The following is a 23,986-nucleotide window of genomic DNA, read 5'->3' as shown; positions in this document are numbered from 1 at the left end:
GTTCAATTAAAAAACGAACAAAATAGCATTCGGCTTTTATAGGATCTGTTTCATCATCTTTTATTAAGAAATTTGTTATTTCTTTAGATTTTACGGTGCCAAGTTCTATATGCTTTTGAGAAAACACATGCCGTTTACAGTCATCTTTTCCGCCATGAGCAACTGAGAAGTCTTTGTTGCATACACTGCAGTGTGCGTGATTCACAGAAATTTCGGACGCTTTAATGCATGGAAATTCTGAAGAATATGAATCTTTAAACTTCTGCTTTGATAATTTTGGCTTCTTCATTCGAGGCAGCATTATGATTAAAAATCTTTCACCTGATTCATAGTTCACAAGACACACGCTAAACTCTCGCCGTAAACTACAATGCAGCCGAATGCAGCCTAAACACGCATCAGCGAGGAACCTGGGAGACAGACAATTGGGTGGAACTATTGATAAGTCGTTAACGGTTGGAGTTACTGATCTACGATTGGCTAATTCTTCAAAACTAGGAACGCACTCAACATGTGATATATGATAACACGAGTATTCAGCCAATCATCGGATGAATTAGTTGGTTCCGTTTTGCGTACTGGTTCTCCTGCTCTTGTTTCTGTAAAATCCGTAGTTTTTTCCATACTTTTCGTAGCTCGTAGTTTTTCATGAATTTCCGTAGAAACTACGGAGAATCCGTAGTAGTTGGAGTCTATGCTATAAATACATAAAGATACTTAATAAGAGCCAAAAATAAAAAACAAATTTTTTAACTCGTCCTGCGCTATACTGCAGGATTGAAGTAAAATAAACTTAAAGCATCTAAAGTTAAAAGTAAATAGGAGTCAAAGCAAGGCAATTAATCAATAATATTAATAATTGCATTGGTTTAAACATAAAATCAAACAATTCGAAATAAAATGATCATAGAAGTACAAACTCGACAACTAAAATTGCAAAAAGGGAAAATATACACAAGATAATAAAAATATAAAAATTAATCTCCCTTTATTGATGTACATATATATCATTCATATTGTATTTGTGTATGCATCATATTATAATGTATTCGTGTATGCCTCATATTATAATATATATATATATATATATCATTCGATGGTTGTGAATCATGATTTTGATTATTATCTTTCTATGAATTTTATTTTCAAAATTTCATAAAGGGGATTTAAGTTTTGTAAAGAGAATTTATAAAAGTATTTTGTAATACATGCATTGTACTGACATGCATGGAGAAAGACAGGAGCTTGTAGTCTTTCAGATATTTATAAAATTTTATGAAGTTTATTCGCATTAAATTTTATTTAAATTTATTTTACATCCTTTCCCCCCATTTAGTTTTGTATGTTCATCAGTGCTAATTGTGTACTTCTGCTGGTTTATGCTTATAATTACTAGTTTTAATGGAAATTTGATCTACAGTTCCACTTTTGTGCATTGTTTTTATAGGAATTCTGTGTATGGATACTCGTTCCATGTACGATTCTATGTATGGATACTCCGCTACGGTATGATTCTATTGATTTTGCTTATGCGTTTTTATCTACTGGTTTTTATGGCGATTTGGCCTACGGAATAGAACATCTATTCTATGCTTTTTAACGGAGATTTGGCCTATGGATACGCATAAAGTTCTGGTTTCTGGCTGCGGGTTTTATAGAGATTTGGTTTATAAGTATCCATACAGTTCTACAGGTTTCTATCTATGGGTTTTACGGGAGTTTAGCATACGGGTATCTGTACAGTTGTACAGATTTCTGTTTATGGGGTGTTACGGAGATTTGGCCTACGGATGCCCGTACAGTTGCCCGTACAGGTTTCTGTCTGTGGGGTTTTACGGGGATATAGCCTACGGGTACTCGCACAGCTGTGCGGGTTTCTTTCTGTGGGTTTTTACGGGTATTTGGCTTACGGGTTTCAGTCTGTGGGTTTTCAAGGGGATTTGCACGAGTACCCGCAGAACTATATGGGTACCCGTAGGTCAATTCCCAGTAAGAGAGTTTTATGGGTTTTACGGGCATTTTTAAGCAGGTACGTTGCCTCCAACAGTTTCTATTCGTCTAGAGCCGGTTGAAAGGTGCTTGCTCTCCGAGGTTTCTCGCGGTAGGTGCCACAGAAAATGCATTGTATAAAACTTAACACACGATTTATCAGAAAAGGCACTCTTTTGACAATCTTTGCAGATCCACTGCTGGTGTTGCAGTGCATATTCCAGCATTTCCCGGTGATGTAGAGGTGACAGGTAACTGTAGACGTAGAAACCAATATTTTGCTGTCATCTTTCATGGTTAGACAAGCATATTCACACTCTTTCATTTGTGCTAGAATCCGCTTCACACTCTGTGTTGACAAAGAATGCAGAAAGGAAATAGTAAAGGTGATATATTTTCCATAATAAACAGTCATTAGAATACGTACTGTCACCATCTGTCCGATGTGGAGCCTTGTACTCAAGAAATTTCTTTTTGAACACTGTTGCGGTAGTTTGATCCGCACCCCAAAAGCCGCTGTTCTCATTCATCTATGGTTTCTGTGCTTCTCTTTTTCCATGCCACTTAATTTGTTATACAGCTATCTTATCATTCATGGTATACTTTCATCATTGCAGCAAGCCGATTGTTCTCAAATTGCGAAATTTCAGAAATGCTAAGTTATTTAACTTTGCTTTTTGTAAAGTATGATAAATAACACCATTTATTAAAAACAACGTACGGTTACTCAATGGTTTTTTTGCGCTGACGGCAAATGTAGGAGGTTATCACCTTAATATGACTAGAACCTGTATATCCGTTTTTACCTTACAAAGAGCAGTCTTCCTAAGCAAAACTTCCTATAATAATTATTCACTCTTTTCTGCAATTTTTAGATTTTCATGTCGCCATATATATATGTAATATTTTGTAATAATAAAATTCCATAGTCAAGAATACACTTAAAATTCTAACTGTATGTTCTTTTCATTTTTTAATGGCGACGGTCTCTTATTTATTTGAAAGTACGTGGAATTAAATCCATAGGCCCGTAGTCAAGTTGTTTTTCCCACCTTTTTCTACACGTACAGTTATAGAATGTTCTGGAGATATTTAAAGCGAACTGGAATGGCTGACGAGGCTGACGTCATTTCTTGGAAGCTCCGCCTATCCAGAGGCTATAAAAGGACTCGCAAAGGAATATCGGGGTCTTTTCTTTAATGTAACGATGCAGTAAACTTCATACAAAACGTTATTAGTAATTCTTTTTTATTTACTCCGGAAATATGGTTTTTGTAACTGCTGTTTCTCCTGACCAATAATAAATGGATCCTGTTTTTTAAACTTATCGTCTGATAATTTAAGCTACGACTATATCTATATTTCTTCACCAATCTATTTATTCCGGACAAAAGCTGGTGCATCACACACACACACACACACATATATATATACATACATATATGTACGTATATATATGTGATTTCATCAAAATTTCTAATTGAATAACAATGATTTTTTGTTCTGTTTATTTTAAGCTATATCTTAACCTTTTAACCCTTTCAAATGAAGTCTTGTTTTTTCCTAAACCGGGATTTATTTGTAAGTGGAGATGAAGTCTTAAAAAAAGTATCTCAATTTTTTTTTATAAAATATAACAATATTTTATAAAATAAAAGGCAGAAAAATAAATCTTAACCTCCAGAACGTTTCATAAAATGATTACGGAAACAAACAGTCGCTCATAAGTTACGTAAAATGCCATAATATTTCCTTAAATTACTTCCAGTAACATTGTCACAGATTTAAATGGCCAAAGATATAAATTCACAATAATTACGTTTGAATGCAAGGAATTAAAATATTTTCTGGGAAACGTAATTCTGATGAAATATTGCATGAAAAAATATTGCATGAAACAAAAGTAAATTTCTTAAATAAAAGGGGTTTCCAGATTTTATAATAGATTTGCCAAAGCTGGATTAATACAGTCAATGACTTTCTTAATGATTTAAGTAATACACTTCCATTTTCGGCGTCAAATCTAAATTAAAATCTTCTTATCTTTGGGAACGGAAATTCAGAGAAAAGTAGATTATAATTTTTTTGGGGGGGTCAGCTATTTAAATATAAATTTTTAAAATGAATGATGAAAATGAAATATGTGGTAGAATTTATTCGAACATAAGCCAAAATGAGTAAGTCATGGAATCAGTTCTATTTTTTAAAGGATGAAAATAAATTACTGTAAGAGAACAACTTATTTAAAAACCTTACATGATTTAAAGAACAATAAGACATCTGCTAGTTTATTGATAAAATTTAAGCGATATCTTAATAAGCTCAGTTTATTATCTTTGATATTTAGTATGTTAAAATTTATATATATAATAAATTTACTGTTAAGTACTAGTGTTTCATATTTTGCAAATATGTTAAATGGATTTTTTATAATTGTAAATTCTAGTCATTAATATTAGCTGTAGAGTTATTTTTTTCTAAGTCATAGAGCAGAACCTAAAAAGATTATGTTTTATTGCTCTTCTAATTATCAAACATCTCATTTTCTCTTATACTATTGAACTCCACGATGTTGTGTACTCTCTTTTTAATAACTCTCTGTTGCATTTTATTAATTTGTTTTATAATCCATTCCCATTAAAAAAGACTATAACTATTTCATTGACATTGGTAGTCAGTTTAAAGTTAGTAACAAAATTTTATAACTGTTAATAAATATAAAATGATATTTGAGAGGTGGAAGGAAGTTTACTTTCAAGAAAGAGAGTTCATGCAAGAATATTTTTCTTTTTCTCTTCATTAACTTTCTAACTGCGATTTTTTTCTCTTTCTCCGCATTTAAGTATTTCTTATTAATTTATTCAGTAATACGTACTTCTGTGTTAAACAGCAAGCAAGCTGTTACAATAGTTAAGCAGTAGTTAATACCTACCAAAATAACTATTGATAACTAATGCTGACATTTTAAGCTATTAATGATGAATGTAATATGTAAAATGACCTTTACATGTCTAGTATTGAATAAACTCCTTCACTTTATTTATTATTACCGTCTCATATATAAAAATTTGTGTAAATAGTTATAATGGTGAAAATACTCGAGTTTATTTATAGTTATTTTTCTCAAATCAGTATATTTCAGCTGAAAAACAGCCGAAAAAGAAATTCTACTTTCTATAGCTTATTCTATTTTTTTATTGTGCTTGAAATACGTTAACTTATTTATCTATATTTAAACATTTAATGGCTGATGTTGACACTCAGTAATGAACATTAATATTTTACATCTTTTATATTCTACTGGAAGCCAAAAAACAAAATATTTTTAATAATACATATATGAAAACGTTTGATTTTACACGAGTCGTCCAGAATCACTTAATTCTAATTAGAAATAGGCCCACCAGCGGCCGAGCGGTAAAGTCGCTAAACACTGGTAGTTCGGTCCGAGGTTCAAATCCCGCGAACGGGCTGGCTGCATGGGCGTTTTCGTGGTTTTTCCCATGTGTAACGTGCATACGAGCCAGTTTCCCTTAGAAAGTCCTCCACGAAGGCATCCCTCCCCTTAGGCAGTTAGCCCTAGTGTGCTTTGCCATAATTAAATACACATACTAATTAGAAATATTTTAAAATCAGAATGCGAGCTGGAAATTATCATGTTTGAAACATCGTAAAATCAATGGTTAAGGCCCACTTTCTTTTTTGCTATTCAGAAGAAGTCAGTGTCGGTATGGGTAGTTTACACTTAATTTTGAATCATAATTTAAGCTTTCGATGGATCTCACTATATGATATTATACTATATGCTCAGCGCCTGCGAGAAAGGGTGCCAGTTGTCAAATATAAGTTGTAACTATTTGCTGTAGAGAAACATGTAGAACAGAGTGCTTGTTCAGAGCGCAGAGAGTTCAGTCAGATTTTGAAATTTTTCGCAATAGCACAATGCTAGTCTGGCTTGTAAATATTAATAACCCAGCGCCTCCTATCACCTGTTTTGAGTCTTACCATAAGAAAAACGAAGGATTGATATTTTTATAGCAGCACGCCAATTATTCAACGATTAAGTTCAATACCTCAAGCATTCTTGACAGCTTTGTATGCTAACGATGAGTATCTGTAAGCTCATTCTTTGCTTCAGTTTAAGTACTGCTTAAATAAATTCAATGATATTTTAATTTATTTTAATACTGCTATTAAAGTGAAACACTTATTATTGCAATATATGGTTTAACTCAAATCTGGTTATCGGAGCTGACTGCCGTACCTGAGGACCTGGGTTTGTATCCCGGAGAAGACATAAATGTTTGTAAATGTATAGTGTGCGTGCGGCATGAGTCACTCTAAATATGAGACGAGCCGAAAGTCAAAGTGGGATAAGAGATCCTTGGACCCGTCTCCCCGTGGTGCTCTCCATCAAATCTGGGGATGAAACTGAGCAAAGTCGTATTGTCACCTATATGTTGCTCAAGGCTCTTGCCAACGACAGGCGCAATCTTGACCTCTTGCCACGATGCATTTCGTGGGCTTGCTCTGATATCAGACACCTGATGTGATGTAACCGTCGATCAGGTGGGATAAGCCACAACAAGAAAGCTTGAAGTAGGTTTGACTGCTGGCTGTATGATGATAGAATGATGCTAAGTTGGGTGCTTCAGTCGCATTTTCGACCTAGAAATTTTTCCATTCCGATGGTTTCATCAGTATTTAAACCCTGTCGTAAGTCTTTGCGTACATGCACTCCTAAGACCTTAACACTAAAATTCCTTTGAATTTTACCTTTTTTGAAAATTATTCAAATAAAATTCCTACCTATTATTAACACTAAAATTACTTCAATAATCATATTTACTGTTTCAAGAGCAAATAGCTAAATTTAATCTCTGATCAGTGCTTAGTCAACTTTATTAATTTCATTTCATTACTCATTTACTGAGTTAGTCAGTAGCTTATTCATGTAAACGAGAAAATCCTTTTACCTAACAAAAATTCATCCTATTGTTAATAGTTGTGACTCTCCAAATTTTTCACAGATTTTTACATAAAATTTCTTGAATGGAATAACGAAACAAAATGCATCCCGCCTAAACGGCACGAAAAAAAAAACTAATTTAAAAACTTGCAATTAATGATTAAAAAAGTGCTGGATATTTTCAAAGTAATATTCATGAAAATGTATGCCATAACTAGTAAGAAAATTGTAAGTTATGTACACAGATTATAATTTCATAATAGGAGGATGAGTTCAGAGATCAGAATATGCAAGAAATAATCTTATGTATATTATTTGTTAATTATTAGTATACCCTCCATTAGTTGTTAATTAAAAATTAGTAGCTAGCCGAGTAATGCATAAAATTAATGAATATGCAGTACCTTAATTAATTGATTAATTATTAAAGAACTTAAATAGATACGCTTCAATGCTTGTTAAAGTTTTTGCCTTCAAATAAGAGTCTGAAAGAAATGCAAGAAAACACTAAATTTTCCAGTATCTTAATTAGTCGGTTAACTTATGCTCTTGAAGTTTAATTTTAATTAAAAGAAGATTTATTCGTATAAAACAGTACTGACAAGAAAAATTCTTTTTCATTTTTTACAATAGTGACTTTGTTTCAAACTTTACCAATTAAAAACCAATTAGTCTTATTCTGAAAACTGACACTGACAATTGTTTAATCAGAAATCAATGACACCATCCTGTGTAAAAATTGGTGGAGAGCCAAATGAGCCATTTAATTGCAAAATATATAAGAAATATAGTTAATTAATTTTTTTGCTCTTTTAATTTAATTTTAAATAAAACATTAAAAAAGAAGAAAATATGGGACGGTTAGACTATTAATTCTACTTATTTTAATAACTAACAATATATTTTTTTATCTTAATAATACAATTTATGGGAAATACAATTGATTTCTTCTTCGACAGGGAGTATTTTAAAGTAGTTGCTTAAAGGGATCTTTTTCAGGTTTCACTCCGTACCTTTTGCTATTAGTTTGCATTTGCACATCAACTGAAGAAATAAACATGCAGGCCATTTTACTTTAAGTTGAAAAATTTAAATACTAAAAACGTAATGGAAAAATTAATGTAACAAATGGGAAATTGTTTAACTTGTATTTCTATTTACATTTGTTTCACATCCAATAAAAGGTAATACCTCAAAACATTCAAAGTTTGTGTTAATTTCACGTTAGCTGCTATGCATTTGATATTAAATGCTATTAGGGTCTAATTTAGGTACGGTTAAATATGGAGCTATGTATTATGCATACTTTTAAATGCATCAAATAGTTTTCAGTGCATTTTAAAACGGCTTTAAATTACGATATCCTTCTTTCATTACCGAAAATTGTAAAGAATTACTTTATGGCAAAATGTATAATTATATTATAAGGAAGAAAAGCATTATAAACACTATGCATGCTTTGTAAAATTTTGTATATTGCAATGTATATTTTGAAGCTCAACTCTGCTTTTTCTATTACAGAAGATGGCGACGAAGTAACGTTAATGTACGCGAAACATGAGGTGAGTATCGTTAAGTGTACATATTTTATACCTAGTTCTTAGCTGCATACTGTATTTCCTGTAAATTAAAAATAATAATAAATCTAATGTATTTTGAATTTGCATACCATTCTTGAATAAATATTTGAATACATGTGTATTCCCTACGTTTAAAAAATGTACGGTTAGTCCCAACAGTAATAAGAATAATTAAAAAGTTACATTGAAAGTAGACGCATTGTTTTTTTTATCATCCAAAAAACAGTCGCCTTGTGATCAAATGCGGGGGTTATAGTTTTTCTGCCATTTTTCATAACAGTAAATGATGTCTTCACTTAAAAAGTTGTTCAAACCACTCATCATAGCTGTCGGAATTTTATAATTTGTCACAAAATGATATGCTTTGAGGTGGGCTTTGAGCTTGGTGATTCAAATAAATCGCATAGGACCAAGTGAGTGCTGTGCATTTGATACTTAGGTAATGCAGTATGACTTAGCTCATTGTCAAGGTGAAATAACCATGCATTTTCATCATCATCCGAACCGCATCCGAACGTAATGTTTGTCTTCGACGCTTTTTCTTCCGTCTCTGAGCGTCGTCTGAAGACTTATGCTTAATATAAAAGAGTACTCTCATAAGCTGTCTTCAAAAACTTCGAAACCAGATACTGAGTTTCACTAAAAACTTTATTAAGTAACTTGACTCGTCTATCTTTTTTATCCTCAGCAAACCACTGAAACTACTGTTCTTTTTTCTAATGTACATAATGTTGGGCTCACCAATGACCGAGTTGTAAAGCTGCTGAATGCTGGAATATCCGTCCGAGGTTCAAATCCCCGCCAACGGGCTGGCTGATTGGCACTTTTGTGTTTTTCTTATGTATAGCGTGTATTCGAACCATTTTCCCTTAGAAAGTCCTTCACGAAAGCATCCCTATCCTTAAACAGATAGTTCTCGAGTGCTTTGCCGTTATAAGGTATTTTTCCCTCCTTCCTAGCGTGCCTTTGTGGTGTAGTGGTTCTTCTCGCTGAGCAGGTATTTCAGAAGTCCGTGGTTCGATTCCCGGCGAAGGCGTTTGCTCATTTTTCATCTCATCGGCTTTTCCAATTAACCTAATGTCTCTACACCGTAATCAAGCAAATCTACTGTTGCTGGAATAGATTCTCGTTGAATCTGAAGGAAGTCACACTATACAGCCTGAATTTCCTATCACCTGCTTCAAGTTCACTTTCCGTTCCTGCTCTGCCCAGAAAAATTATTATATGTATAGTGAGAAAGGTTTAAGTCCTTTGCTAATATTATTTTCTCTCTCATGCATGACAAGGCATATTTCTTTGTTTGAGTTACTTAGCGTGATGCTTTTCTGAACAAAAAATGACATTCTAAATTTTAACATATCAAATAACTTATGCATATATAAATAAAACATATAAATTGTTTGTACATATACAAATTCTTTATACATATTACATAAGTAAATAAAAGTATACAACACTTATTCAAAGGTATGTCATAGGGAAAGGTAGCCTAATTTGGACCGTAGCCTTATTTGGTCCGCTATGATATACAAGGACTGATGATATCTGCAAGATTTGAGATAGGCATTTTGTTATACGTAGATGTAGAAGAGGTTAATGCAATTGTGTTTGTAAAGAAACGCCTCGTTGTTACATTGAGACAAATGTTATTCGTTTGGCTAAGAAGAAAATCTGTTATTTCGACATAAGTGTGAAAGCAGTTAATTCGTTTAAGCGTAAGTAATTACATGTCTCATTATACCATGACAAAACTTGCTTATTTATCTACAATTTGCAATTATAATTTTGCGAGGTTATGTTACTTTGACGTTTCTGTACAATATCAAGCGTTAAATATTCAAGTTTCCCAAGTTGGACCGAAAACAGTTGCCGAAATTGAACCGGTCCAATTTCGGCAACGACATTTTTTTCATGGATAAATTATAAATAACAATAGAATGCTACCCTTCGAAAAACTTATTGGAATGGTAACCATTCGTCTCCGAGACCAAGTGTGCGTAAGCGCGCTTAAAACTTATTTTAAAAGCTAATTTCAGAAATATTTCCGCAAGAAGGAAAGTTCTTATCTGTTGTAGCCAAAGTCTGTAGTAGCAAAAATCAGTTCACCGAAGTTTAACAAAATGCAGAAACATAAAAAAGAAACTGGTGATTCATGGTTTTGTATATTATGTTGTAAGGACTATGTTAATTTTATTAACAGTTAAATTTTAAGTTAAGGTTCCTTTCCGGTCAAATTCTTAACTTCAACTTACTGCTTCCGGCCAGAACGTAGTTTTGGAATCTTGCTGAATATTTAATGAGGAGGAGCGGTATTTAAACCACGAAGTTACTTACAGAGGTAGAGAGTTTCTGATTTACGCGCGTCTGCCATTTGGGCCACTCTCTCGCTCAAAGCTGTTATTACGCTCGGCCGTACTCAGGCCCTTGCTAAGCTTCATAGTCAAATACGTTAAGGGACAAATGTAGAGTTCCTCACTTTGAAATTCTAAGTTAATGTTGGAAGTGAAGAATCTTAAGTACTGATAAGCGAATAATCGTTAAAGTTCGGGTGACAAGAAACAACAAGATAGAAGGGTAACTAGCCCTTAATTATTTCAATAAGGTTTAACAAAACTCCGCCTGGGAGTGTACAAACAAAGCCCTCACTTAGGCTTGAACTTAAGGGACTAAGAATTAAACTAAAACTAAGATTAATTAAAGAAATATAGCCGAAGCTATCAAGATTCAAATCGAGTTGGAACCTTAACGTATTTGATTATGAAGCTTACCAAGGACCTGAGTACGGCCGAGCGTAATAACAGCTTTGAGAGAGAGAGAGTGGCCAAAAAGGCAGACGCGCGTAAATCAGAAACTCTGATTCTCTCTGCCTCTGTAAGTAACTTCGTGGTTTAAATAAATATTCAGCAAGATTCCAAAACTACGTTCTGACCAGAAGTAGTAAGTTGAAGTTAAGAATTTGACAGGAAAGGAACTTTAACTTAAAATTTAACTGTTAATAAAATTAACATAATCCTTACAATGTGAAGAAACCAAGGAAGAATAAATGATACAATGCATGAACACGTCACACTTGATACATACTCAATGTGCTGGAGTTAGTGCTGCAATTAAAAGGTTCTTTTGCTGTAATTGCCATTAAGAAAGCTCATGGTCCAATTTAGGAAACTAGCGGTCCAAATGAGGAAACCGATTTCCTAAATTGAACCGATGACACGACTTTTTTTAATTCATTTTTCTCCATTATAAATAATTTTTAAAATTTAATAAATGGTTCTATTTTGAAGGTACACTTAGTGAGTTTAATTTCTACTACTTAATTTTTATTGGCATTTCTTCCGTACTTCTATATAGTGAAAAATACAAAATTGGTCCAAATTAGGCTACTCACCCCTACAACTGATCACGTTATCAATATAATTATACATTTAACTTGTTTTTCCATCAAAGTTGAGTGCATTAATAGGTATAGTAGACAGCTATCTGAAATAGTGCATTAAGATATATCATATGAATTTGTGGACCTGTTGTTTTACTGTGCATTGGAGAACTATAATAATGTGTACTCGTGAAACGGTTACAGCTGCTTAAAACTTTTGAGAGAAAATCACTTTAACAAATAGAATCCAAGCAAGCTGGAACACTGTTGATTAATTTTTAATTTTGTTATATTGCACTATAGACTTTACAATGAAAACATTCTTCTGAAAAATTACCATAAATAGAGCTTACAGAATGCTGATCGAAATATTTTGGTATTCGCCAATAGTTTTAATAAGAAACAAGCATGAACAAAGAAAATGACACTAAACGAACTTCTTGCTGAACTTTGCTGAGATAAACACAATTTATATTAAACTCGGACCACAATTTAGAGTAAAACTTAAAACTTCTAGTGCTGGTAACGTAGGTTCACAATAAAATTCAGTTTCATGATGCATGATATCCTTTAGCAAGAACATAAGCATTCTGTCTTTACTGAAAATTTAAGACAAGTTGTGCTGTTACCATTTATGTTACGTGGCATTCTATAGAATAGCGTGGTTTCTGGATAATTTTAATTCAACATTATGTTGCCGTAAAACGTTTCAGATATACTGAGATCGATAACAAACATGAAGTTTTTCTGGCTATTCACAGTCCAACAACAAAATCCTATGATCCGAAAAATGTATTTGTTTTAAATTATCAACGCATCACACGTATTTTAGCGTAGGAAGTTTCCCGCCTTCATTTAAAAATGTAACAGAGACGAAGAAAGTACTTCAAGTCTCATGCATGAATAAGTCTTGTTATCAAGGGATCAGAAGATATGTTCTTTCCTACCTTTACCTTATTGTAATTTAATAGAATACAAAAAATGGATTTTCTTGCATACAGACATGTCTCGTGAAGCATGTAATCCATTATTAAGCCATATCACTCAGCAGATGCTACGAGTTAACGCGCTTAACATTCAATGCCACACCTACTGACACAAATTTGACGGTTATGTTCAAAAATGACCACATATATTGATCACGACATTAAATGATATGATATTTTGCTCTAACAAATTCTTGAATCTTACGGAATTGTTCTCGTTGCGTATTCATGCTATTCAGTTAACATTTAATTAATTTTTTTTTTTTTGATTCAGTTGGCTTTGACTTGCCCGAATTCTTCTGAATTACTGCCACTTTTAACCCTTTTAAAATATTATTGAAATTTTTCCCGATTAGAGAATAAAGCAAGTTTTCAAACATGCTACATTTCGTATATCGCGGTTTTGTGCAATTAAACATTACTTAATAAGAGAAATGTCCTCTGATTAGAAATTGACTAAGTTGCTTGTAACTGGAAACACAAATGCAATACTTATATATAAGAAACATATAGCTTCCATTTTTTATGTTCTTTATCTTATTGAAAGTAGAGTCGTTATGTTTAATTAAATATTTTAGAAATAAAAGATATAATTGCCAATTATTGTACTCCAAAAAATCTGTTTAACATGCCCATTTATACTAAATATGGAGGCCATTTTCTGAAAAAGTGAAAAATTTTATTTTCACAGATGTTTCAGGAACTATAGGAATGGAAGGAGATATTTTGGGGAAATAAGTAGAATTATAAAAATTAATGCAATAAACTGTAAATAGAGGAACTTACTAGATGCGTGACAGAAAGCAGAGCTTAATCTTTACTAAAAATAATAATAATATTGATAATCATGGCACTTACCGATCACCTACCTGATCTTTACGAAGTTAATAACATGTTTAATTGCCTACGCGTAGCATCATATAATAATAAAATAAAATAATGAAGACGCAAATTTCTCATATTCAACGAAGATTTGTACAACTATAAATACCATTTCAGCTGTCTTTAATAAATTCAAATTTGCAGCTGAAATCGGATTTAACTATAGAAATGTTCAAATGTCTAATATGCAAAGTTCTTATATTTGAGATAACAAATTGCTCCCATAAAATAGCTGAATAAAAAATTAAGCCTTTTAATGAGACTTGGGGTACTGAGAAAGAACTCGCTGAGAACACATACTCTAAATTACTATATTTTCTAAACGACTGCATGCATGGTGTCTCAAAAGATCGTTGCCACACTTAACATGCTGGTCTGTCATATCACGACAAAGAAGATTTCATCATAGGAACTTGTGTCCAAAACAGCGAACGGCGAACGCTAGAGGGCAATATTCTCAGGCTTATAGAAGAGTTGGATGTGTTATCATTTCAGGCGAGGACGTTGCAGGAGGAGAATTAATCGGTTTACTAACTCAGTTCTTTATGGATATTTTGTGGGATATTCTGTGGAAAGAGTGTCGTTGGATCCGATGGTTGACACTGCGGCAGCTACACGCTAAAACATCTGATTTCAGCATAATGGTACGCGTGCACATTTTAGCATCTCTGTGCGAAAAGCCTCGATAGAACATTATCTTGATCCCTGGATTGGCAGAAGCGGACCAGTCGTATGGCCCCGAACTGACTGCTCTGGATTTCTACGTGCGGGGATACATGACGTTCATGAGGTACGAGACGACAAGAACACCGCCAAATTAGGGGTTCCTCCAAGTTCCCAAAATTAAGTAAAAACAATCCAAACTCTAATGTTGATAAAAATGTTATTGAAAAATCTAATGCAAGTAATGTTACTAAGTCCTCCCAGGTTACTCCCGGCACCTCATGCGCAAATGTTACCCAATATGTTAGTAAAGCCAGTAAAAATGTAGAAAACCTAAATAACACTGATAGAAATAAAAGCAACAACAATGACTTAGGTCTAAGCTCCCTAGGAGATATTTTCAAACTCTTCAAGGAATTAAGCAACATGTTCAAGGGATTTGTGCCAGTAAATGCCAGAAATTCATTCGACCGAATATTTAACCTATTCGAGGACACTTTTATGAACAATAATACAAACAGTAATTAATGGTATTTGTACTGAACTAACTATTTTCCCATAGAAATTAGGTCAAAATTTTCACCTGTAAAACAAAACAAAAAAAAGTTATGTATCTATCATGCTTTCAACATAAATTATACGTAACAGTTAATTTATCGGTTTGCTGTTCTCATGTAAATAGTGACTTCTCATTAAGATACTCTGCTGTATTTCATACTCATACATTCTGCAGCTTTTTAAAATGAAGTTCAATAATATCAATGTCTGCTCATGTAATCTCTTAAACTGTAACTACTAAATCCTTTTTCTTAAATCACCGAAAGCTTCGCACTACCTTTCATTATTTTTGTGTCATGTATTTCTCTTTCAGCATTTCCGTCATCAGATCTAACAGCTTTCCAGATGATTTTTATTTTTATTTTTGAATCATTTCACATTCACTGTTATTTTCTACCCAAAATTATGTATTTAATTCAACTATTCACTTAGTTCTGGCTTCAAAATTAGGCTATTTTTAGAAATAATTCATTTGACGTTAACAAATTTCTCTTTACATTACTGTTTAACTTTGTAATGTACAAAATTAAGAAAGACTCAATTTGTTCGCTTAACGGTTGGGGCCGATCGTTGAAGGGACAGCACGTGTGCCTGACACACCTGCCCATTTTGAACGGGTCTGTGAATCCATGCGTCGATGATGTGAAGCATACATTGTGGCGAATGGAAGAAATTTTGACCATCTTCAGTGATTTAACCCTGTTGTTTAATAAAAGTCATATTAACACCTCTTTGTACATCCTTTCTTCCCCCCTCTACGCTTGCGAACATTGCCATTTTCGGACACAAGTTCCTATGCAAATCTTGTTTGTCATGGTATGACAGATCAGTTAAGTTTTGCAACGACATTTTGAGACACCTTGTATTTTGATTTCATTTTCTTTGCATTTTATAAGACTTGTTTGCAGATTCAATTAAGAACAGTAGTCTATAAATAAAGTTTTAGCTTTCTTTAAGTTAAATTTCAGCTACATTTTTACTCGTATATTAATTATTGAAGTGCGTTTTTTTTTGACATTTTCACTAAACTGTTCATCATATAAGAAAAAATATGAGTGAATTCTTCATTTGAATTCGCAGGACATTCTGTTAGATACTGACTCACATAACATCTAAAAAAAGAGGGTTTACAGACTTCTCCATGCGATAATGATTCTGTTACTTTTTTCACGTTGTCAAAAACGACATCTGGATTAAATATTCCCTTAGTCCCGATAAAATGAAAGACGCTCCTATAAGTTAACACGCCATTGTGTCCGCTTTGAACCAGTTCAAACACGTTTACCTACTTAGCCACCTCATATACCATCTTCCAAATTTCATCAATCAGTTCGTTTTGGACAGGCTGCTCCGTACTTGTTAAGAGGGCAGTCCAGGTACCATTTTTTTCTGAGTTAATCGCTGTCAAGCGGAGAATAAATGAAAAGAACATGATGCCATTGAAAAAAAACTGATATGTTAAAATAAATCTTTCAAAAAATGTACTGAGCTGTTTCGTAAGAATATTTTCTGCTGTAATATTAATTCTATGAAGCTTCTTTTAGTCTTTTTTGTTTAAGAAATACCTTAAGTAATTCTTAGTATCACACAAAAAAGCCAGTAAAATCTCCGGTAAGCAGAATTTCGGCTCGCACGAAATAAAAATATACATTACTTGAAATTTTTGAAATTGATATCGTCTCGAAACTCTTCTGCGAACCTTAATTTTCATTTCTTAAAGCAATTCTAATGTGATATTCTAAGGAAATTTTATATTGAACTTAATGATCCCTTTTATTAAAAGGTTTTTGTCTTCTTAAGCGGAACCCATTAAGCTGCTCATTGAACTCGAAGGCAGACACATAAAAAGAAATAGTTTTCATTTCTCGTGTAGTGTCCTTCAAAATGTTTTCAAAAGATTCTTAAAAGCATTTTTCAGATATTCAAATTTAAGAAGAAATTCTTAATAATGAATGCATTCTTTGGTAACCCTTCTCATTAGTTTAATGAAAAAGCTTTAAAATATATTGCTTCAATAAAAATGAATGGTTTGGCAAGTTTCTAATTTCTTCCAAATTTAAAACAAACGCTGATTTAAATTTGATGCAGATATAAATTCCAAGTAACATGTTACTCCCACAGAGTATTCCACGGACTTTTGTATCACTGCTTTTCTCATTATTAATCTCATTGTTATCTCATCAAAGCATTTGCAAACCAATGGTTGGCCAACTCTTTGTTACTGACGGTTCAAAAAAACTTAAAAATTATCGCAGCTGTATCTTCCTGCATTAGTGAGCCTTACACACTATCATACATATGTCGCATGATTGTTATGCGGTATATTGTTTTGTGTTATATCAATCTATGTTCATACGTAATTTCACAATAATGCGTTTCCAGTTGTGGAGAGAATCAACCCCATGCGAAAATTCTCCCTGCATTGTGAACACCAGAGTCCAAATGTTCCCTATTTTGCAAACTCCGATTACTTTGTGGCTTATCAATATGCATGTATATATATATATAGTGAGAGAGAGAGAGAGCTGGAGAGAGAGAATGTTCTGTATTATGCTCTAAGTTTTTATTATTCTGTCTGATAAAGTATCTGTATATTTATCTATGTATGAAGAGTTTTTCCCCTCGCGATTTGATGTTTCGTTGATCAGACTACCTTTTTTCTATGGTAGCCTGATTTATTATCATTAGATAATAAATCAGGTTTTAAATAACATAAACATTTTGTGTAACTAGCCTATATGATGATAGTGCCTGTAGTGCTTTCCGACCCTAAGCAAAAATACACCTTTAACTATATTTATATCATTACGATGAATGTTTATCAAATTTAAATCCTCTATGCTTGCATTAATTTGAGCTTAGTATACTGATGCCTGTTGATTAACTATTCTATTTGGACCTTATCGTTAATCATGACCTCAAATGAATCACTTTGTCTTTCATTTTTAAAGCAATAGTTTAGATTTCGAGTTCGAAACCAGTGGATGTTTTAATCTTCCTGATATCTACGATCACTAATGCTGAGTAGATCAGACCACTGGTAATTAGCCCAGGCTTCAATTCCCGAAGATCTGGGTGGCTTCATGACAACAACATAATCACGAGATATATATTATACGTTCGCGAGATACATTGTTATAATCATGTATCAAGTTATATGATTATACGAAATATTTTATCTACGGATCACGAAATATTTTATCTACGAAATTCCTCAACGAAGGCCTTTCTTCCTTTAGTCAGAGTGTTGCAGTTTATCAATCTCGTGTCTTTACAAAATAATACGTAGGAAAGATTCATTTTCTGCTTATTTTCGTAATGCTTGTGTCTGGAGTTTAGGTGCATTAAGTTTCAATTCGCATTTCAGACTCCAGTTTTTTTCATTGCTTCCTTAACCTTTGTTTTTTTAAGGACTTTTATATTTCTCTCCGGAAACTCCGGATAAACTTTGATCTGCATAAACTTGCAAAAACGTTCCATTCTGAAATTCTATGTTCACCATAGTACTTTGTTCCGCACAGCGCTATTCTACTCTATAAAGTAAGTTAGAGCTTTCATTTCTAAATATATTTTGCTAATGACAACACCATTTTCACTGAGCATTACCTTTTGAACCAAGTCCGATTTTAATTTCGTAATAGAAATAATCACTGCAATTCACCTCAGCTCTAAAAGGTATATATTGAATCTACGTTTTGTTATGTTATTCCATACTTTAGCAAAGTTCATCTGGCGGAGCCGCAGGTGGTATATCCTGGCCATTCTTTTGCCAGTCACAAACCAGACGGTCTGAATGGGCGATATACAGGCTTTCTCAAAAAATCGTTGCCAAACTCAAAATGCTGGTCTGTCATATCATGCAAACAATATTTACATAGGAACTTGTGTCCGAAAATGCGGGCAGCAACTGCTGGAGGGCAATGTTCGCAAGCGTAGAGGGGAGGAGAAAGAAAGGATGTAGAAAGAGGTGTTAATATGACTTTTATTAAAGAACATGGTTAAATCACAGAAGATGGTCAAAATCCCTTCCATTCGCCACATTGCAGGCTTCACAACATCGACGCATGGATTCACGGACCCGTTCAGAATGGGAAGGTGTGTCACGGACACGTGCCGCCGCTTTAACGATCTTGGCGACAAAATCCATGTCCTGTCATCTCGTGCCTCATGGACGTTGTATATCCCGAGCGACCAGGATATGTTCTATCAAGTTTTTCCCTCACAGTTCTGCTAAAATATGCACACGCTCTATTATGCTGAAACCAGATGTTTCGACGTATAGCTGTTGGAATGTCAACTATCAGATCCAGCAACACTCTTTCCACAAAATATCACACAAAATGTCAATAAAGAACTTAGTAAGCCGATTCATCTTTCTCCTGCAACGTCCACGCCTGAAATGATCACACTTTTCACTCTCCTATAAGCCTGCGAACATTGCCGTCTAGCTTTCGCTCTTCTTATTTTCGGACACAAGTTCCTATGCAAATCTTGTTTGTCTTGGTATGATAGACCAGCATGTTAAGTTTGGTAACGACCTCTTGAGACACTTTGTATTGAAAGAAGCGATTGTCCAATACAGTGAAGAACTGTTGAATCCTTTGCCCATGTGGAGACGCTTATAGTTCTGTTGAAACTGGTCTCAAGTAAACTTTGTAAGTAATGTAGGTTAATAGGTTCTGAAACTTCAGAGAAGTAATGGGTGACTTTTGAATATGCTCGCAATGTGGCGCTTTCGGAAAGAAAAATCTAATGGCATCCTAAACTATAATTCCAGGCGACGGACTGGTATAGCGAGGCAAATGCAAGAGTGATGATGTTTTACGCAGCTGTGACTCCGACCTCCGATATAACTAAATAGAATGACGTGCCACCAATTTGACCAAATCCGTTGTTCAAAGCACCACTGCAGGAGAATGGTTCTGTCATGTATATAATCAGTGATAATCACAGCAATGAACACTTTGAAGACAACGTCAAATTCTGTGTGTTGACACAAGTTATTTTGTAAAGAGTCCAATTCTTTCGCTAGGGCTCTATATGTTACTCCCGGATCTGTCGCTGCAATGCATACTACGTACTTATCCTTTTATGACGAACCTGGTATGATCGTATCTCGGAAGAATAATCCACAGCCTTTATAAGCTACAGTTCTTCTCTCACACTTATAAACTTGCTCGAATCCCTGCAGTTTTATTCACTGAGGCATACTGAAGCTTATCAAACTCAAAGAACATTGGAAAGACACAAAATTCCGTTATTTAAAGCAATGTAGTCTTCCTTTTTGTAGTGTTTCTAGGTAGCGTTAGTAGCGTTACTGACGCACATAAATTTGTATATGCTTTGCATGAGAGCATTTTCATGTCCTCTCGAAATCTATACATGATGCCAAATTTGTAACTTATTGAATGCTTTTTTCCTGGTACTGCCCTTCGGACAGGCAGTGGTGTGTGTTTCCTTATAGTTTTGTTTTCTTGCGCATGATTCAGCATACTTATCACTCCATCTACAGTATTCTTCCCAGTAAAAAAGCCAACTTCAACAATTTTTATTGTCAAGAATACATTAAATCTAATTTATTGACATAGTCAAGATTTTTTTTTCGTGAAGGGGAAGGCATACTGGATAAGAGGCCGAAGGGTTCATAAATTTTGCGTGTTTCGGAAAGAAAATGAATTTATCAGATTTCGGAAGGAAGAGAATTAATTTACATAGAAGCAATAACTGGATATACTAAAATGTAAACTTTCATCTACGAGTCTTAATTATCTATAATTTCTGGAGTTAGTCCGTCCGGGTCTTTCTTATTAGTTTTAACAGCAACTTTCTTTCCCTCTTACTAAATAAAGAATTAATTACTCATTATAAAAAATAAGAGTAGGCTTCCTTATTTGCTTTAGAAACTGTGAGTCTTCAGTTCTAGGATCATCAGGAAAACGATACCTAATTACTTCCATAATAGTGTCTTTTATCGTAATAGTGTTATCGTAATAGTGTTATCGTAATAGTCATCGTAATAGTTCATCATAATAGTCATCATCCCACAATAGTGTCTTTCAACATCTGCAGATGATAAGAAATAGCATGAAGAAATTATGAATTTCCCAATTTGCCCGTAAAGTACAGCTGCTACATTAGAAGAGTTAACATTCTTATTATTTACTGCGGTTACTTATTGAATATAACATTTAGTACACAATTCCGTGCAATTGCTGGTAAAATGTCTATTGTTTACTATGTAAGTCTCTTAATGTAAATGTACTTATTAATTATACTGAAATTGCGTTGGGTGTTGTGTCATTTGAATGTTGCATATTAGATTGTAATGTGTTTAATTTACTTTGATAATTACAGGTAACTGAGTCTTTTTATTAAAGCATTCAGTTCTCTAATACAAAAGCCACGGCCTAGTTACCACAGTCCAATGATTAAGAGCCCTAAAGTTATCCTAAGACTCTTCATAACCAGACATGTGCTACACGCTCGCGAACTCATTCAAGGAAACTATGTACTTTACTGAGCGAGCGAAAGGTGGTTAGTCAAAAAAGAGTGGTAATTCTTTATCCACCGAGAGCTCTTGTTGCAAGACCGCCAAGAACGTTTAACTCCCATTTTAGGGAGAAAGGAATCTTTATTTTCCCTTGTTAAAAACGAATTTAATTTTTTATCGTTTGCCAAATTTTTGAAAAGTTTTTATTCTAGAATTTTGATGTTCAATTGAGAAAGGAGATTTTAAGAAGTCTCAACGCCGCTGAAAGAAATCAGTCCAAGATATTAGTATCTTCTAATACCACTCCTCGTTCGATTCATTCCGTTATTTCGCTTTATCCTGGTCGGATTTCTACTGGACACTGGTCTTGGTTCAATTCTCGTTCCAGATCTTATTCATCAAGGTTATTTTTAGTAAGCGTTGAGTCATAAAAAAAAGAACCGATTTATTTCAGTGGGTGAATATCTCGGATTTGAACCCATAAAAGAGGGGACTTTCTAAAGAGTTCTGCAACTTTCTTTTCTTTGTGTTGCAACCTAATGTGATTCTGTGTTTAATAATTTGTTTATAGCATTATACGTATAAAATCTAATAATTTATTTATGTTTTTGTTTGTTTACGTTAATTTTCCCCGTAAAAATTTATTTTGAGAAGTATAACATAACGGGAATTTAAAGCATACTTTTACTTATATCGTAGAAAAGTTTTTTTTTAATCACTTCAAAAGTCTTTATATGAAAATGTATTGTGCACAGATCATTAATCACAGAGTTCTATAAAATAATAATAAACTTAAAAGACTTGTAACTTTTTTGTAAAAAGGGTGATGAATTTAAAATTTATAAATTAAAATTAATATTCATGCGTTATACACAAAATACAGCTGCGCACAGAACATTTTTTAATGAAATATCTAATTATGATACAGAAGAAAGTGATACTAAAATTCATCTTACATATTCTCCCTTTTATTTCAAATTCATGATATAAATTTTTTGTTTAAGGAATTAAAGTTAGAATTTGATATCATTTATCTTCTTTTTTTCTCAGCATCTGACATATTTTTTTAAATATATATAGTCTCACGTGGCAGTCAATCTACATATTGAAAACATAGAAAACTCTATGCAAGTATTAGGAAATTTTACTATATTATGAAAATTAATAAATGAATAAAAGCAATTAATTCTACAGCATATTTAAAACGTAGCTTGTGGCACAGTGCTGGAAAGATAACAATAAAAAATTATTGGAGTTATTGTTAGAAGCGTTGACCAGGAATATTATTAAATAGCCCTCAGCCGCGCAGAAGCCATTTATCGGAACTATCTATCGCGGTTGTGCTTTTGTCGTTTGCCACAGTGACAAATATTCGCGCTGAGAGGTGCCTTTTTTCCTCTGCATGCGTCTCATAAACAAGTGTCATGCAAGTGCAAGGGGATTGAGGTCTGGTAAGCGAGGAAGCCAAGCAGTGTCTCGATCGTGTCCAATCAACCTCCTGGAATACGTAGCGTAAATTCAATTCTTGCAAAAAAATATCGAGGGGTATGTGGTGTAGTGGCCGAAACCGCTACCCAAAGCCCCTGTTGCAATGCAGGGTTGAATGAACTTCCAACTCAAGTTATGAACAATAACGTGAATTTTAATAAAAGAAAATAACGGTACGGTTAATAACGATTATAATAACTTTAACAGGTACGGTTAATAACGATCTGGGATTTAGATGCAGTCAGTCCATAGTTTTAGAAATTCTTACACAGAAATGTGCCCGGTCACCAGCACAGCCTAGAAGTCATATTTATTGCAAGCAAAAATGCCCATAACCCCAACAGGAAGATCTAAGCCGCCGATGCTGTACTGAAAATCCATCTTCGCCTTTCGCCGCAAAAACTTCACGCCTTATTTCCGGTGTCGCTACTCTTCCACTTTCTCCAGGGTGGGATTTGTCCTCGGGTAGGTAACAAAAGGTAAACACCTTCCGACCCCGCTGAAAGAGGTTTTAATTCTTGGAAACACTTTATTGAGCTTGGAGGGAGAAACAGAATAATTAACAATGGGATCTCGTTGTACCTCGATTTCTCCTGTGGTGTAAAAGAAGTATGATTGCATTCCGTTTACGGTGCTCCTGGGCGAAAAAAGAAAAAGAACATCTAAGGGACTATAGAAGAATTTTTCTTGACTATGGAAAGGAAAATTCCCAGTGTTTTTTCATTGCTTCCAGGAAAAAAAAGTGGTAATCATTCAAGTGGTAATAAAGAAGCCAGTTATTATACCTTCACGTTTTCCTAGATAGATGAGATAGATGATATAAAAACAAAAATACAACAAAAAAGATTTAACCTACTCCTACTGTCTGCCTGACACAATGTACATTGCTCAGTTTTGGCGACTAAAAATTCCTAATTCCCACTTCAAAATTTAGCCTTTCCCAAATTTTACAAAATGCTAATACTTTGGATGAAAACATTTGATTCTAACAATTAAAAAATACAC

The 23,986-nt window shown here is 33.7% G+C and overlaps 1 protein-coding gene across 2 annotated transcripts in view; it reads left to right on the top strand.

The window, feature by feature from the left end:
- The window catches only part of LOC118195362 (solute carrier family 4 member 11-like), an 842,086-nt gene that overhangs the window by 397,529 nt on the left and 420,571 nt on the right, over window positions 1-23,986 (top strand). For both annotated transcript variants that reach the window (XM_085809451.1, XM_085809450.1), the window contains exon 2: window positions 8,480-8,520. In XM_085809451.1, the coding sequence (XP_085665577.1) occupies window positions 8,480-8,520 (41 nt within the window). The remainder of the gene's footprint in view (window positions 1-8,479; window positions 8,521-23,986) is intronic.

Source organism: Stegodyphus dumicola, chromosome X2, assembly GCF_044657685.1.
Source record: "Stegodyphus dumicola isolate Sdum_Otavi_A_Nest chromosome X2, ASM4465768v1".
Taxonomy (NCBI): domain Eukaryota; kingdom Metazoa; phylum Arthropoda; class Arachnida; order Araneae; family Eresidae; genus Stegodyphus; species Stegodyphus dumicola.
Note: the sequence above shows the minus strand (reverse complement) of the source record. Positions and strands in the feature narration are given on the sequence as shown.